The 18,187-nt window shown below is 35.7% G+C and overlaps 1 protein-coding gene across 1 annotated transcript in view; it reads left to right on the top strand.

Annotated features, from left to right (window-relative positions):
• NBAS (neuroblastoma amplified sequence) overlaps positions 1 to 18,187 on the top strand; it is a 169,800-nt gene that overhangs the window by 21,322 nt on the left and 130,291 nt on the right. The window contains exons 13-21 of the mRNA XM_027641066.1: positions 2,330 to 2,393; positions 3,651 to 3,844; positions 4,920 to 5,177; positions 5,938 to 6,063; positions 7,190 to 7,341; positions 8,202 to 8,336; positions 8,606 to 8,684; positions 9,396 to 9,500; positions 9,863 to 9,999. Coding sequence (XP_027496867.1) covers positions 2,330 to 2,393; positions 3,651 to 3,844; positions 4,920 to 5,177; positions 5,938 to 6,063; positions 7,190 to 7,341; positions 8,202 to 8,336; positions 8,606 to 8,684; positions 9,396 to 9,500; positions 9,863 to 9,999 — 1,250 coding nt within the window. The remainder of the gene's footprint in view (positions 1 to 2,329; positions 2,394 to 3,650; positions 3,845 to 4,919; positions 5,178 to 5,937; positions 6,064 to 7,189; positions 7,342 to 8,201; positions 8,337 to 8,605; positions 8,685 to 9,395; positions 9,501 to 9,862; positions 10,000 to 18,187) is intronic.

The following is an 18,187-nucleotide window of genomic DNA, read 5'->3' as shown; positions in this document are numbered from 1 at the left end:
TATCTTACCTTCTGCCAGATAACACTCTAGAATAGTTTATTAATCAATTTGTATTAAGTAATTTACTTTCTGCAGGAATTGTTTGCAAAACTAAGTAGAGAAAGTTATGTTAGGAATTGCTCAGACACTGGCAAACTTTTGTGTAACTAGCATGAGTTTAAATCCTGGGAATTGAAAATTAATTAGTTTTCACAGAAAATTCTAAATAACCAATACACTCTCTAAGATTAAACTTTATTTTAATGAGAAAATGTAGTTTGAAAAGTGCCAAAACCGAAATGATGCACACTAGAATGTGAAGTATTCTGGTTTTCCTCCCATTAATTTCTTGACTAATAGATCGTAGAATCATGCAGCATATACTGAGTTGAAAGGGACCCATAAGGATCATCGAGTCCAACCCTTAGTCTTGCACAGGACCATCCCGGACAGTCACACCATGTGCCTGAGACTATCATCCAAATGCTTCTTAAACTGTGTCAGGCTTGCTGCTGTGACCACTTCCCTGGGGAGCCTGTTCCAGCACCCAGCCACCCTATGGTGAAAGACCTTTTTCTAATATCCAACCTTAACCTCCCCTGACACAACTTCAGACCATTCTCTCAAGTTCTGTCACTGGTCACCAGAGAGAAGAGATCAGTGTCTGCCTTCCCTCTTCCTCTCATGAGGAAGTTGGAGACTGCGATGTCTTCCCTCGGTCTCCTCCAGGCTGAACAGACCAAGTGACCTCAGCCACTCCTCATATGGCTTCTCCTCAAGGCTCTTCACCGTCTCCATTGCCTTCCTTTGGATGCTCTCTAAGAGCTTAGTGTCTTGTCTTCTACTGTGGTGCCCAAAACTGCACAAAATATTCCAGGTGAGGCTACCCTAGTGCAGAGCAGAGTGGGACAGCCCCCTCCCTTGACCAGCTCATGATGCTTTGCTTGATGCCCCCAAGGACACGGTTGGCCCTCCTGGCTGCCAGGGCACAAAATTTTGCCTGCGCCAAGGTTTTCCTTCTTGCAGAGGGTGAGATTTGAACATGCACCTGCAGAGCACAAGGGATTCCCCAAACCACTGAAAGGCTTTTCACTTTGAGTACTGTGTGTTATGTTCTAAACCTACAAGACATGAACCAACATCAATTCCAAGTAGGGTAATGAAATGAGATCGAAATGTAATTTCAAGCTTATTTAGAAAAGTATTTTAGAAAAGCATCAACATAAGGAAAAAAAACCTCTCAAAAAATTTCTGCTGTAGTACTGTGAAAAGTGTTGTGTGTGTATATATGCATATCCATCTGTCTTCAGACAGATTTGCTCAAGGATACTCAGTGAGTTGTTGTATTTTTTAGCAATAAAGAATATGTATTCTGAAGGAGTATTTGGGACTTTTAATTCAGTGAGGATGATGTAAAGGATATTCAGTAACTGCTCTCAGAATTATTTTTGTAGGTAAAACTGGTGTGCAAATATAATGTATATTTTCATAATATGTGTGATTCCTATGTAATCGTCACCCAAACGTATTTGTGAAATTAGCTCTAGAGTGGACTCATCTTTACTTTCAGTTAGTACTCTCTTCTTTCTACTGAAAAATTAAGTCCAAAAACCACCTTCTGCTTGATCCAAGCCTACTTTGGTTGTCTGAGCTGTATAATGTACCCATATTTCCACTGTGTTGCACTTAGGGGCAGGATTTCTGTCATCTCTATTGGTGTAGTTCCCATGTGTTCTCATAATACTAAACAAAGTTAAAACAACAACACTGCAACATAATTCTAAACATTACAGCACATCATTAAGTAATGCTTCTTCTCTTCTTGCAGTAGTTTTGAAAGGGGCTTTATAATTAAGAAAATAACCAGAGAAAATACTTGCAGTGCTGTTCTGGACTGGTACACAGGACCACTACCCAGAGCAAACAGGAGGACTGTTTTGGAGATACTTTTGTATGCCTGCAGTCCTATTTATAGACAGGAAAAGCAAACACTTGGCTTTCGATTGCTGGAGAACCCTTATTTCAGAAATCTTTAGGGTATTATTTTTGTTTAATGCTGACCAGGCTAGGTCTTGTGGCACTCTTGTTTTCTAATACGGTGTTTCAGGAATCCAGAAGTCTATTTTGGCTTGTTTTTTTTTTTTTTTTTCTTTTTTTTTAATTGTCTGGAGAAAAGTACAGTGATGCTACAGGAGCTGCATGTTTATGTTCAGGAAGAGTTTGAATTTATATGGAGCATTTTTATTGAAAAATGAGTGCGTCTGCAATAATGTAAATAAACAGATTCTGTATTACAAAGACTTACTTGCATATAATCCTTTTTTTTCTCACAATTTTTTTTTTTTTTTAGCCAGGCTATGATGAGCTCAACCCAGACTGGAAACTCTCTAGTGAAAAAAGAAAGAAAATAAAAGGTATGCAGTACAGTTAGATCATTCTTTTATACCATTGTGTGGATAAAAATAGTAATACAAATATACAAAGACCTGAAATGGCTTAGTTAAATCTCAGTCAGAATGGTCACTAAAATTCTATGTATGATCTGAATTTGTGGTATGGCATAGCTAAATGAGTGTTACAATAGGGGTTTTTAAGTTCTGTCTTAGGAATGCTTTTGTAGCCATAACTATGATGATGTTTCAGTTAGTGCAGGATTTAATTTTTTCTTTCCGTGAATGTCTAATAAATCTTGGAAGGTAATGTAATTTAAAGATACTGGCTTAAAATTCTAAAACCAAAGGGCTTTGTTTCCTCTGACTGGATTTACCTCATGTCAGTCTATTGTTTTCCAAAAATTGAGGCCACTGCGTGCCGCCATTTAGCAGCTGGTTATTGCATGGCTGTTCCAAGAGTGCAGAGATCAATAGCAATTCCATGATCCATTTGCTACTGCTTGTATACATCTATATTATTAAAAGATCACTGTTTCTTTGTACTACTTTTCTTGGTGATTTTGTCTTCAGGTTAATTCATCTGACCTTCTTGGGTAGGCTGCTGACTAAGCACAAGTAGAAAAGTGGGAAGCTGACCTGTTTCTCAGTGCTGTTTGGGGAAATATCGTTTTCATCTGAGAAGTGGGAAGTGACATATAGTGAACAAATTGAGCCAACTCTCTGATGAATGTTTTGTCCCAACATCCAGTTACCACAATCAAGTTTTGCAAATGCCGCAGTTTCCATCTTCTAGACTTTTTTGTTTGTTTTTAGTTTAATCTTCCTAACAACTTCATCTTGTAGGCTGTTTTAGGAGCCTTGTTCATAGTTGTCACTTGTCCTCAAAAGCAGTGTAGCCTTTTCTGATTTTCATTAGTATTAGGTTTGTTGACAGGTCAAGGATGGCCTGATAGGTATTGAAGTAGGTCTTTATCAAATATCTAAAATTTGTCATATTTTGTACAAGTAAATCAGATTACTGTGAATTCTTTTTCTAAATAAATTATATATATTACATCTTTAAGTGATTTTTTTTCTTCTCAGCAGCTTTATTTAATACAGAACTGATTTAGTAAAATGTAGTTGATATAAAATACAAACTTAGTGAATCAAGGTTGTACATATAATAGTAAATGTCTGTTAAATTAGACCATATCTCTTAGTAATGAAAGTCTTTTCTGTTCTTATCTAGAGTTTAAAGTGATCTTTCTTTCTATGGTGCATTCTTATTTGTTTTAGATAAAGAATCCTATTACCCACTGATAGATGTGAATTGGTGGGCAGATAATTCTGTCATCTTGGCTCGATGCTCTGGTGCATTGACTGTGTCATCAGTCAAGACATTAAGAAACTTACTGGGAAAGTCATGTGAATGGTTTGAGAGTTCTCCTCAGGTCACTTCAGCTCATGATGGAGGATTTCTCAGTCTGGAGGTGAGGAATGTGCACAAGCAGATACCTTTTTGGAATGCAGTACAATAGTTTGCTTTTTTATATGTAATTCTAAGAGGGGCTGTGGTTATAAAAAGAAGTTGTTACTAGTAATAGAACAAGTGGTTCTTTTTCCTTATCTCTAGATAGGCATTGTAGGGAAATTCTGAACTTGCTGCAACTTAACTGTTGTAATAAAAACTTGATTGTCAAGTTTTGGAGAGTAGAGGCAAAAATATTAGAAGATTGAGTTGCAATGAGAGAAATCTTGCAGCAGGAAGCAGTTTGTGTTGACAGTTTTCACTGCTTTGTTAGTGCACTTGAAGAACACTGCAAACATTCCTCTTCCATTTTGAAAGACATACCTCTTAGAGAGGGAGTATATTTAAGAGAAATTAAGACAGAGCAATTAAATGATGCTTTTTTTGTTTATCTTTAGTAGGATTCCAGGAAGGAGTAGAATATAGTCAAGTTAATAATAAATTTTCTTTGAAACTAAGAAAATTACTCTTTTCTAAAGCTTACACTGAAATAGGTATTAAACATCTTAAAGAAAAATTTAAAATAATATTGGAATCAGAATATCTCAGTACATACCAAAGCTTGTGTGTATGTTTTTGGAAAGGTGTATTATTCTGGAGATAATATACTGCCAGGGACTAGCATATTGCAGCCCAAATATGTAGTCTGAGATTACATGGAACAGAAGACCTTGCTTTGAATAATTGGAAGTTGAAAACACTCCTGAGTGCTGCATTAAGCTATAGAACAGTGTACAAAGATGTCTCCATAGCTCTGTCCTCTCTGGGGTGGTGCAGAACATTTAGTGTAATAGCAGGTTATTATAAAGGCTTTGCTACTTCAGTAGGTAAGGGATGGAGCCTCAGATCCAGGAGACAGATGCAGTTGAGGTTTGTAGAGCATGTTAAGCAAACTGATATATAAAGGGTGTAAAGGAGAAGGGAAGGAGGATGTTGATTCTGACATTTGGAGTATTGGAAGTGGAGATGTACTGAGTCCTCACCAAACTAGTTTAGGTGTACTAGGTGGATGCTTCTCGTTCATATTTTCTGTGCAGTGTGAGATAAAACTTGTTCCAAAAAGATTACGCTTGGAGAACAGGCCTGGTGAGGAAGATGAGGGAGAAGATGACTCTGACTCAGATGATGAAACTTCTGCTAAGGACAGATACTTCAGCTACCTGAAGCAAGGCCTGTACTTTGTGACAGAAATGGAACGATTTGCTCCTCCACGTAAACGACCACGTACTATTACAAAGAATTTCCGTCTTGTCAGTTTGAGATCCACGACTCCAGAGGAACTGTACCAGAGAAAAGTAAGTATAGCAGGAAAGGTCCTATCTCTCTTAATCAGCTTTATTTAGAAAGACCTTTTTACTTTTCTTTTATTTCCTGCTATATTAACAGCATATTTCTAAGAGTCTCTTAATTGACAGTATACTGTGTCACCTAATTAAAGGGATCATTGTTTAAAACTAGCATTATAATAATTGAAATTAGATGATGTTTGGAAGTCACTAAGAGACACTATGCATTATTGGCTTGGCCAGACTTGGAACTGTACTCCTGTCAGTGTTTACAAATAGTGAAAATCCTGGCAAATCTATTGAATGAAATCAGTTTAGCTTGTTACTGGCCTGGGAACAGGTTAACTTTCACTCTGATGTGAATGGTTTGCATTTTTTTTCAGGCATACATACAGGTTAGGGCTGTGACTCACTGTTACTGAAGAGATACTTCTTTATTCTTATGGTTGTTGTAGAGACTGCTTTGTCAAGGCCATTTCAGTTGTTCTCATGGTAAACCAGCCCACTCTACGTTGTTAAAGTTTCCAAGAAGTGCTGATGTCATACTGATACCCAAATAACTTTGTCCTTCTTTTTGAGGGAAAATCTCTGATTTTCTAGCAGTGTCCATCAGATTTGAGTCTTACTTATCTGTATCCTGTACCAGTCTATTTCCAACCTACTTAAACATACCCACAGTAATTATCCCTCTGCTTGTTTCAACATAGGGAATTAACTGATTGTTTAATATGGAAATCAGATGACTTTCATTTTCATGTTTGCTTTTTAGATCGACAATGAAGAATATGGGGAAGCTTTGTCTTTAGCTCAAACGTATGGCCTTGATTCTGATCTTGTGTACCAGAGACAGTGGAGGAAGTCGGCTGTTAATGTTGCTTCCATTCAAGACTACTTGGTGGGTTTGTTGTTTATGACTTCTAGGCTTTCTTATCAGAGTGACTGTGTTATCTTCACAGCAGTTGAATTCTCAATTGTGGTCTAATTTATGCAGTGTTAATTGATGGCAGTTTGGAGAACTGTCCTGCAAATTCCACCTCATATCATGTGAGAGAGAGCAATCTTGTTAATTTAACTGAAGGCCTGATCTGGAAACCTTGAAAATCTGTCTTTTGGAATATCTTCTAACTTCCATTCATAGCAATATGCAGTGTGATCTCTTCCCCCACATGCTACAGTAGATTGCTGCCTGGCAAATGGCAAATAATAATTGGAAATATAAAGCGTTTAAATAACTTCTAAGTATTTTACAAAATGATTCGGGAAGGTGAAGTTGGTATCAGTATCTATATAGCGAAGTCTGATTAATAAAATTTACCGTGAACTCTGCTACCTGTAACTGGAGCTTTTCAGTAGAATCCAACATGGGGGTTTTTTGTCTTGGAAGGAAGACTGCTAACTCCACAGACAAGTGGTGTCAAAGTCGCACAACCTAATGGTGCTATAGGAAAAAGAATTCCAAGACAATAAGAGATATATAATCTCATTTTTGTTTTTTTCAAGTCAGATATTAATTGAATGTCAAAATAAGATTTTTACAAGTAGTCTTTTTTTGTGTGGTCTGTAATGTCTACTGGAGATCATTAGATAAGGGCAGTGTGTTTTGTAAGGCTGGTGTCTTTTCTGTCATAGTATTCTATTGGCATGATATTGAAAATATCTAGTGCTATTGTGGAATACACTTGGTTTATAAAAACTGCATTTTACCTCCAAACCATCACATTTTATTTATTGTAAGTAGGTGTGATGTTAATTAGGAAGTACAAATAATAACTTTTGTTTCAGTTGTTCTGAAAGTTCTGCTAAAGAATTTGGTATGTCTGTGCCCTTTTCTGTCACATGCATTCTGAGGGAATTATGTTTTTTGCGTTCTCATCTCTCTTGTTACCTTACATTGTCAGTCATCAGATGAACTTTACATTTTCTTAAGTGGAAGAAATAGATCAGCAGACTTTAACATCTCTGGTTTTGTTGCTTTGAAGTGAACTATATAACGTTATGTCTTTGTTCTTGTTCTTGGATAGAGCAAAATTAAGAAACGTGCATGGGTTCTTCATGAGTGCTTGGAAAGAGTTCCAGAGAATGTAGATGCTGCTAAGAAGCTGCTTCAGTATGGCTTGAAAGGCACAGACTTGGAGGCTCTTGTGGCCATAGGGAAAGGAGAAGATGGTGGCAGGTTTGAGAAGAGTATTTTTTTTGTTTGTTTTTATTTTAAAGAATGATGTATAAAGTAATTTCTAGTAATTTGCTAAATTTTTTTAATCAACCACTAGTGAAAATGGTAAGAAGCTTTTGCAGGACATAAAGAAAGGTAATGCTTTGAATCAGGCTATTCTAAAGATGTCCACAAGGTACCTATTCTTATTTTATCTTTGTATGTACATAAAATGTAATGTTAAATGTAAGTGTGTGTATGTAAAATATAAAAAGGGAAATAGCTATTTATTTTGTGCTACATTTTCTCTCTTGTCTGGTTGTCCTATAACTTCTTCATCCTAGAGAACTTAATGATATCACTGTTTTTCTATGAGAATCTGTTTCTCTTGCTACTTCTGGAAGCTCCAGCTAGCCCTATCAGTGCTTTTTGTTGTATGTCTTAATTGTTGTAATGATCTGTAATGATCAAGCAGAAGCAAGACACAGTGGAGACAATTCACAATATTCTGTTCTTGGTGGTAGAAATAGAGGAGGCTGTTCTTTCTTTATGCAGTCATCTATTACCATTTTTTGCTGTAGATCTGCTGCCAATCCCACTGCTACCTGTGGAATTTATGAACTTTTATGAAGTTTGGTTTTGGTTTGGTTTAGGGAGGGGGTGGAAACAAGAGGTGATGCCTTTTGTTGGCTTGTGATGAGTGCCTGCTTGTTTACAACAGCAAAACTCACTATTTTTCTATAAAAGTGTAGATTTTTAGTCTAGTCATAAATGTAAAGCTGTGTTAGTATGTCTCTCCAAAATTAGTTCATCATATATTTTTGTTGGTTTTTTTTCTTTTCATCGTCATCATCGGTTGGATTGTTGGTTTTGTCTTCCAGGTTTATCTTACCGGGGGAAGTGGACATTGAAGTTCCCTATGAAGACTTTTTGTCACCAGATGAAGAAACAGATACTAGAAAGGAAAAAGAGGCCAAGAAGCGTCAAGAACTGCTATTATCAGTAAACTTCTCAAAGTAAATGAAATGTTAGACTGTGTTTTATTCAGTTACAGGTTTATAATAACTGCACAGTTGCAAGAACATAATTACTCTCATGCATGTTCTTCCTAATAGGAAAGTGGTTTAAATTTTAATGGGCGTTATATTGTGTAAAAGTTCTTGGTTTACTTAATTTCTTGATATATTCTAGTGCACAAAGTAATTAAAGTGTGTAACCTGGGTCTTCATGCACACATGATGTACAAGATTAATTGCAAACATGAAAATTCCTGTTTTGAACACAGGCTAACACTGGAGCAGAAGGAACTCTGCCGTAGCAGACTCAAACTGTTAACTTACCTTGATCGCCTTGAAACCTATGAGGTGAGTTCTGTTGAGTTCTCAACCTGCGGGTGTTCTTATAACTGTTTCATCACATCATCGTATCTTTTTTGTTACATATTGCAGTATTAATGTTTACAGTCTTCTTGAAATGCTATAGTTTGTCACTGGAGAAAAGTAAGACGTTTTCTGTTCAAGCTACTGTTTCTCCTGCTTTACTGTTTCAAATGGCTGGCTTCTAGTCTTGAGAGCTGTAGTTGGGAAGAAGCCTGCTTTGAACATCTTGTGTCTGCAGGGAATTTGGTCATGCAACAACATGGGATGTGGAGTTCATGGAGGATTGCTATGATTTCCTACCCAGTCGAATTGGCATATTTTACTCAGATTCTCTAACAAATCTTTTTCTTCCATGAGCTTACGAAAATGAAAGTTTTTGGATTGTCAAACAGTATTTTGCTAAGTTTTTATATTTTAACTTTGCAGTTGGCACTGCACACCCTCACATAGGACTTTTATTACATCTCTTTGCAACTAATGCTGTCTAAGCTCTAATTAAAATAAGGCAGAGTTGTCTTAGCTTATCAAGCAAAAATGCATCTGTTTTTTTCATACTGAAACAAAAAACAGCATGCTTTTCAGCATATGTCTCATACTTACTCATCCTAAGATAAAGAAATGTGTAGTCTTTTTGATGCTTTTGTAAATTGTGCATAAAAAGCGGTCTTGCTCCCTTTTTTTTTTTTTTTTTTTTAGGAAATCCTTGGAGGGCCTCATGCAGCTGAGCAGCATTATGATGGAGAATTCTTCAAGAAGTTCAGAAATCAGAATATTGTACTTTCAGCAAGAACTTATGCTCGGGTATTAATATTATTAATATATTTTTATTATATTATGCTATTTATTGGTTGTTATATTATTAGTATAGTTCTATTAATTATTAATATATTTATTTTGCTAGAATATAATGTTATTTTGGTATTGCTGTTTGCACTTAAGTGTTTTCCCCCCTTCCTTTGAACTTAGCTGAATTTCAGTAGTAATTTAAGAGATGGAGGTGACTTTAAATAAATGAATGCTGTGATCCTGAGCTTATTTTCTTCGTTGCTAAAGAAAATTTAAAAATTAAATCTTTGTTGTATGACCTAAGTTTACATTTCTTGCTCATTTTTAGTCTAAATCAATCTTAGGCTAGTTCTGCAAGTTACTGTTTTGTTCTTTAGGAAAGCAATGTCAGAGCCTTGGAAATCTTGTTCACTTTCCATGGATCAGCTTTACTTCCACACAGACAGGCAATTCTCTCCAATTTTCCAGAGACTACTTCACCACATGAATATGCTGTGTTGTTACCTGAAGCTCGGTAAGGATGCACCAACCGATATTAACTAAAAGAAAGACGATTTTTAGGTTAAAATGTAAATTAGTTTCCATATATGGCACTCAGCTATTGGTTTTTACCTGAAATCAAGGGGAGCAGCTTTGTGTATATGGACTTGACCAGTCTTCATTTTCTGCTTTACTTTGTGCCATTTGTGGAATCTTTTTGATCTCTTCTGATTATTAACAGGAAGGCAGGGATTTTAAAGGTTCTCCCCATTACATATGTAAACAGGAACATGGACTTTTCTGACCTGAAACTGCGTAGATTTTCACATATGTAATACAGGACTTTAATTGATTTGTAATAACAGCTAGTGTTAGGAAATTAATAATACAAGTGTTTAGCTCCCTGGAAACAAATAATGTTTTTCTCGATTTGTTTTGAGAAGTAATTTAACACTTAGGCAATCAGTAACTTCAGAATCATTAATTTTCTTGATACTGACTCTTACTCAACTTTTTAAGGTAGAATTATGCAAAAGTTTAAATCCAGATTTTCCTACTGTATGATTTCAGCATAAAATGTTAGTTTACTGTAAATTTTATATACACTTTCATAAGAGTCTTCCTTGAACATCATAATTATGTTCTGTATATTAATTAGGAGAATTTTTTGCTTGTAGAGTATTTCTTTCAGACACCTCAATTGTGAAATTAGTTTTGAAACATACTCAGTGCTCATAAAGAGTTGGCAAATTTCATTATTCAATATTTTATAATACAGCTTTGAAGCCTTACTTCAGAGTGAAAGTTTTTGAAGTAGCTAAAAGATTTTTTTTTTTGGTAGTCTTTCAACATTATAGTTAAGTTTTTCACTTCAAGGTCTTAACAGTCCAATTTGGTCAATTCTCTGTGTAGAATAGGGCTTTTCATTTCATCAAGTTACTCCCCTGACTTCTTTCCTAACTTATAATACTTAACAGTTTTGTCTTTTTTAAAAGGAAAGAGCGGTCTTTATTTCATGATATCTGATACTTCCCTTTTTATGTGTTGCTTGTATTAGGAACATGTGTAGTTAAGGCATGAAAACACTTGTTTTATCCTTTTCTTTAAGGTAACAGTTAGGACCATGAAGAGAAATTACTGCAGTGTTTATGAAATTGGTAAAATATATTCCACTTCTTATCTGTTGATAAGATTTATAATGTGAGACATAGGGAAGAACGGTCTTAAATGTGTTTATGGTATTTTGTTGGTCATAAATAGGTTCCCCTTCTTTCTGAAAAGTTGTTTGTTCTTGTTTTTAAATTTTGTTTTTGTTGTATGCTTTGTTTACAAAACTGACTTATGTGCCAAGAGGCAAAATGACAGCTAAAATAAAACATTTCACTAGTGATTTAGTAGTAAAGATGTGAAGTTATGGGTTAAGAACTTAGTTTTGTCTGCTGTTGAAAAATGGAAGTATATAGTTTGAATCTTTATTCCTGTAGCAGACAGAACTTTCCAGTGCTAGAGTCAAGTATATGCAGGTTCACACTTTTTTTTTTGAGATTGCAGAACGGACAATATTGTGTGTCTGAAGTGTTTATCTTTGGACACCTACAAAATGAGGATAAGATCAACACCTATCTACACAAATATAATATACTGTATATGTGATCTAACCATTTTCAAAAACTGTTTCTCTCTTACAAAACTGCTCACATAATATTGCTAAATTCACTCCCATAACCATTATTTTATTAATGTAATAAAATTAAATATGTACTGGTGAAAATAGTTATTAATGAGAATAATATATTAATGAAACAGACTTATGTTGTACCAGTAAAATTTTCTTACTACCTTAAAAAGTTTTTTTTGGAATGGGGTGGGTCTCTCCTCCCCTGCCAGTTCAGAGAGCTTCAGCTTCTGGTAGTTCTTGTTTTGTGTGAAGTCCGTAAGTCCATGTGAATCAAAGAGAATTGGAGTTCTTGGTCATTTTAAGTGAGTTTACTGACCTGTTAGTTCTAGTGTTTTAAGGGGATTATTAGAGTGAATAGAATTACTAACATTTTGTAGATATGTCGTTATTGTTTTGAAATCTGGTTTAAATGAGTGTGCTATCTAGTTTTCTTTGTATTAGAAGACAATATGTAGACATAATTTGCCATAAATTGATTCAACAAGGTTATGATACAACTTATTCATTCCAACATAACATTAAAAAGTTGTAAGTACTGACTGCAGTTAATAAATTTCTAAACAAATGAAAAACATTACAAAAATATAAACCCCAATGTATAATTAGTAGAAAAAATTTTGGCAGCATTACCACTTACTTTCTCTTTAGCTTATGCAGCTTGTAATTACAGAGATCTCAGGATAAGGGGCCCATTTTTTTCTGTCAGGATAGGTCGATTAGGTGGAAGGTGATTTTTTTTTTTTGTCTGATGCTTAGTGATTTTGTAGTGCTAAGACGGTGTGCTAGGGAGTTAAAGTATCCTAAAGTTGAGGAGAAATTTAGGAGGACATTTCATTTAGGGTTCATTATTTTGTATAATTCTAATACCAGGATAGTACCCAATACAGAGTCCTTGTCTGGCTGAGTTCTGCTTAGATGACAAAGCTGAGGGCAATGCTGATCATGCCGACTCATACGCCAAAAATTAGATGTAGGGTGCCAGTTTCTTTATGGTTGGTGGAGAATAATCATCAGTTAATGAAAGTCACAGGTAAGATGGCTGAGGGTTGAAGTGTTGGGCTGTAGTCCTTTTTACAGAGGTTTGATCCCTCTTACTGACTCTGTAGTGAAGCTTCTGAAACACTAAGACACACTGGTGGCTCCAAATGCTTGCCGGCTTCAAATTGGTATTGTGACAGACAGACATTACTAAGTAATGTGTTTTTTCAGAATTCAAATTGTGATGTTTTCCTATTTTTTTCATATTATTTCTCATCTGCTTTTGTAATGATGGCTCCTGAGTCTGGTCATTAGGATTCACAGTTCTTCTTAAAGATCCATCAGATGCGCAGACTACATCTGTTAAGACAACTAGAATGAAGGTGTTTGAAGTTTAGGTAGTCAAAGAAGATGGCAGTTCTTTTTAATCTTTATTTTAATAGCTATAGCTAGTGTTCTTAATGTATAGTTAAGACTATTGCCGTGAGGTTTTTAAATGGTATCTAGGAAAATACTGTTTTACCAGAATTGTAAATACATAACCAGAGTATTTTTCCTTTTCTTTTAAATTTCTTATCCTTTTTACTACATTTAACTGCTATGTTGTAACATTACTGCTCACATTTTCAACTTACAGAAGTCTGGAACTTCAAATGTATGGTTCCCTCAACAACCATAAGTCTGCTATATTGCACATTATGCCATAGTAAAAGTCTTCCCCCTAAGATAGTAACTTTTTATATGTTGCTGTGTTTTTACTTCTTAACTTTCTCAAATACTGGTTTTTGGTTGTGACATTAAGTGAATTTTTACTGGGGAGTTGTGGATGAACTCCATTTGCCTGATGAACTGGAGTGAGAATGGAAATACCTCCTAAAAACTTAGTGAAGCTTTTAAAACCTGGAAATTTCCATGCAGTTGACTTTCATCTATGAATGAATAAATACTACTAAGAGTTCATAAGCAGTTAGCTTTGCCTTTCCATAATGATATCTTCTCCTGAACTAGGTTTTTAGTTACTGCCTGTGGCACTGCAGTTTCAATAAAACTTTTACAGTTTCATCTTCTTTCTTCCTCATATGTGCATGTAAATAGGTTTGATGACTGAATGTCTGCAGAACTAATATATAGTCCACATTTTTTATATTATTTTTTTTTTCTTTTAAAGCAGCACTGCTTTTGTTTTTAGTGTAGTTCAGAAGTATTCATGTTAAAAGAATTAATCCTATGGTCAGTTCTTTTTCTGTGTTTGTTTCAATTCATTTGTATAGTGCTACAGTGAAAATAATGAAGGCTTAAGTTCTATATGCACATCATTTTTCTCTGCACTAAGGAAAAGAAAAACAATTCAGAGGTGGAGAGATCAATGTAGTTAATGTTATTTTCAGGATGTATTTGGTAAAAAAAAAAAACCTCAGATCTTACCTTCTACTGTGAAGTAGAAAAAATAATTTTTGAGAGAAAGATTAAGTTTTGATGACACTTGTGTTCCTGTCTGAATTGACTTATGGGAGGAGCAGGAAAAGTTCTCGTCCATTTAAAAATTAAAGCAGTGGTTTGGAGGAAGAGAGACTGTTCTGCAAATGGCTTATGTCGGGATCTGGGAAAACAGCAGGAGCAGCTCACTGCAGCCAGGAGGCTGCTGCAGACAGTGAGCTGTGAAAGTACATAGATGGTAGTCTTGAGGAGTTTTTGAAGAGGAGAATGAGAACTTGAAACCATGAAGGAGCTGTGGAGAGCAACACAAACTGTCATGGAGGAAGGGGGAAAGTTTCACAGAAGCTGCTGTGCTGGAGCTGAGCTGTCATTCAGCTGAGAGAGCTGAGTGTGTTCAGCATGGAGAAGGTTTCAAGAAGGCCGGTAGCAACTTTCACATACCTTCCTGTAGCATGTGAGCTGAATTATGCCTGTGCTGTATATCCACAGAACATTAACAGGATTTTCTGTGTATTTCTGGCTTCTTAATGCCTGGCTTGTCCTGATTTCATCTACCATACTTGTCTTTTGCCTACACAGTCATGAGCTGGAGTTTGACTTGCCTTGCTCAGTCTTCTCATGAAAGTGTACTGCTGCCAGTCTCATTTGTTTGTTGCCTTTTTACAGGGTTTAGAACAAAATTTCTCCCAGGAACGTTTATTATGCTTTATAAAGGTACAGTTCTGAAGTAGTATTTTCATGATCTGATGACAGATAGCTTTGATCTTACTTGGAGTTCAACTGTGTCTTTAAAATAGCCCATTTTGATTTTATGAAAACTGCTCCTTTGCAGTTTTAATTGTACACAAGTTAAAAACTCATAGTGAGCTTCTGAGCTGTGGTTGTGTATGTTAGTTGACTTTTCTGATGTTTAGGTTATCATTCTAGGTTGTTTAGGAGAAAAAAAATGACGTTTCCCTCTCCCCAAATTCTGTTAAAGGTTAACCACATCATTAATACATAGCTTGATTTATTTATGTGAAATCAGTTATAACTTTCTCCTCTGGTGGCAGAGTTGCTTCAAAAGACCTGTCATCGCAGTGTGCACAGCAGGAATTCTGAAGGGTAGTTAACTGTGGCAGCCAAAAGCAGCAGTGGGAAACCTTTTCCACTGGTTTATGCAGATCAGTTTTCCCAAAATGTGTGATGTTTTTGGCACTCTGTTTTAGGCAGCAGCTGTACTTTAATCTTGATGAATTTGCCACATCCTATTGATACACCTGGAAAATGAAGCACTTCTCTCTTTGCCCACCACTTCTGTATCACATAGTATATTGAAGCATTGTAATCAGTTCTATAATTGTACTAACTAATTCACTGTTCAGGTACTATAGTGATAAAAAAGAATGTTTTCATGCAATATGAACAATGCAATACATATGGCAGCTGTTTGAGATGATATATATAGGATGCATTTCTTATATTTCATCCTCAGTTATGAAATAATTGTGACATAACAAAACTGTTTTAGAGCCATAAGAATTGCAGAGCAACAGAAAGTGGCATTGATTTCCTTATTACTGTCTGAGAAGATACAGGCTTTGGACAAAGGAGTTACTAAATGAAATTAAAAAAATAATATTTATTTTATTTATTTATATAACAACTTTCAAATACAGAATTAGTTGTTTATAACACAATTTTTCAGACAATGTGACATGATTAAAAAAAAATAAAAGATTCATCTACTTCCTAAGTGCCCTACTCTTAAAAATGTCAATGTCTTTCACCAAAAAGATACTACTTCATGAATGCATTGGGGCAAATTACCTTGTGCATTCAATGTGCACGAGTTTACCAAGGAAAAGATCTAAAAAGAAAAAAAAATAATTTTTAATTAGATCAGTCTTGGAGACAGGCCTGTTGTAAGAACTGCTTGAAGAAAAAAAAGCCCACACAGTTGCTATTGGTAATGGAGAGAATTGGAATCTGACCTTAAAACTGAATTAGACCTTCCTCTTTTGAAAGCCTATCCTTGGACAGAAAAATAATCTACAGGTTTCAATAAATGCAGTTGGTAAGATACAGAAACTATAATAGCATGGACCTCTTTTGATAAAGAAAAAAATGGAAAGAATTGCTAAGCCAATGTAAACAATGGAGTGAAAAGAGCAATACAGGAAAAGTCAGCTCTTTTTGAAGAAATAGAGTTGAAAACCTCCATAGTCAGTCAATTTACTTGGCTCCAATCATATTTATTCTGCTGTCGAAAAGAAAAGGGAAAGGATAAAGGGTGGGGGAGAAGCAGTGGCTCAGGAAAAAAAAAACAAAAAAAAACCCCGAAGCCATCCTTATGTTTGTGTGCAGTTATGGTATGGCACAGCTGAGAGCTTCCTTCTCTTGGAAAAGAAAGCCACCTGTTTCAGTGACTGTAATGATCTGACCCCGTGTCTGGAATCTTGAGCGAGTGCCGGCTGCATAGTAATGCAGACTTAACCTGCACACATCTCTGACCTCTGTGGGATTTCAGTGACTAAAACAAACCTACAAGGTTGTGTAGCATAAGGACAGAATGAATTCTGGATGTAGTAGTGTACAGTGCATATATGACAAGCTACCTGTGCATGCTGAATTCACCATTTCAGCCCAGTTAGAACAATGTCGTGTGCACAGGGCATGAGAGGAGGTTCTGATTTGCCCCTCTTGAGCTGGATTTGCTGTACAGTTGTTGTAAACAAAAACATAGTAGAAAAATGGGAGGTCTGCCTATTTTCAGATATGTGTTCATGTCTGTATGTCTTTATTCTCTGTCTTATCTGCATGTATGTTTTTGAGTTTGCAGACTGCAATAGTGTTTTGATGCCCAAAATCTTTTTTAACTGACTTCCATTTTGACAGCTACTTTTCCAGTTTTGTTGCTCTCTGTTTCTGCATGAGTCACTGAAATTACTGATAATGGAAATTTGAAGAAAAAAAATAATCGTGCTGAAACAGAAATATTAGTTAAGAACAAACCTGTGATAAATGTTGAGATAAATACAGTGTTTTAATCTTTGCGTTTATAAAGGACTTGGGTACAGGGATCTGTCATCCTTGCTTGTGTTGAGACTGGTTTATTCCAGTCCTTGTATTTGATTTCACATACAAAGAGTTTTTCTTAACTTTTTAGAGTTAGAGGAGGGAAAGTAAGGACAATTGGATGCAGTTGTGGGGGGAAGGAGAGAGTTACATATTTCTTTATTGTTGTTGAGAAGGTGAATGAAATTAGGAGTCAGCTCTGAGTGATGTGGGTTCTGCTGGGGTTTTTTGTACATGTGATCTTAGCTCAGTAAGAAACTTGCCTGTTTAGAGTGTCTTTCCATAATTGCCGATTTCTACTAGGATGAAAAATTTTGTAGGCTTTTTTTTTGTGTGTGTGGTGTTTTCTTTAAGCATTTAGAGGAGGCGGTTTCTGAGTGCACCTTGACTCTTAGTGAGAGTTTAAAAATATAAAATTCCTCTCTGAATTTATTCCAGTGGTGAACCCAAATACTTTCAAAATGGCAAATGGAACCAGAGCAGAAAATACTTTAAAAAGTATTTTCCTTGGCTTATCTATGCACCTGACTTAAAATATTGTGACTCTCAACTTTTTCTGCTGTGAGAAGGGAAAAAAGATACACAGACATTTTCCAGTCAAGATTGCACTGCCTAACGATTCTTTGCCATGAAATGAAAAATCTTTTCCTCTTTAGTATTTTGCAGTCAGATCTGTTAAAAAGCTTTTATGAAAACCGTTTGAAGTATGCTTTTAGCACTTTTGGGTTTGATGTGCCTGGATGACTGTAGGTTTCATTCCTGCAAAACCTTGTGCTGAAACATGAGATTGGTTTTAGTAGATTTGGCCGGAAGGCAAATGGCCAACGACAGCTGTCAGTGAAAAAAAAAATGATGCAGGTAAGCACATTGCAACATTTACCTGAAGTTTCTCAAGTGAGAAGTAACACTACATCTATAATATATGGCTCAAATATCCTGCGTTAGATATTTTCTAGACATAGGAAACTTCCATGACACTTTTTATTCCAGGAATTCATTCTCTTTTTGAGCCAAAGGACATGGTGGTTTATCTTTTATGCCATGCAGCAAGTAGTTAACAACTGAGCTGCAT

This window comes from Corapipo altera, unplaced genomic scaffold (genome assembly GCF_003945725.1).
Source record: "Corapipo altera isolate COAL_440 unplaced genomic scaffold, ASM394572v1 46, whole genome shotgun sequence".
Taxonomy (NCBI): Eukaryota; Metazoa; Chordata; class Aves; order Passeriformes; family Pipridae; genus Corapipo; species Corapipo altera.
This window is presented reverse-complemented; position numbering and strand designations above follow the sequence as displayed.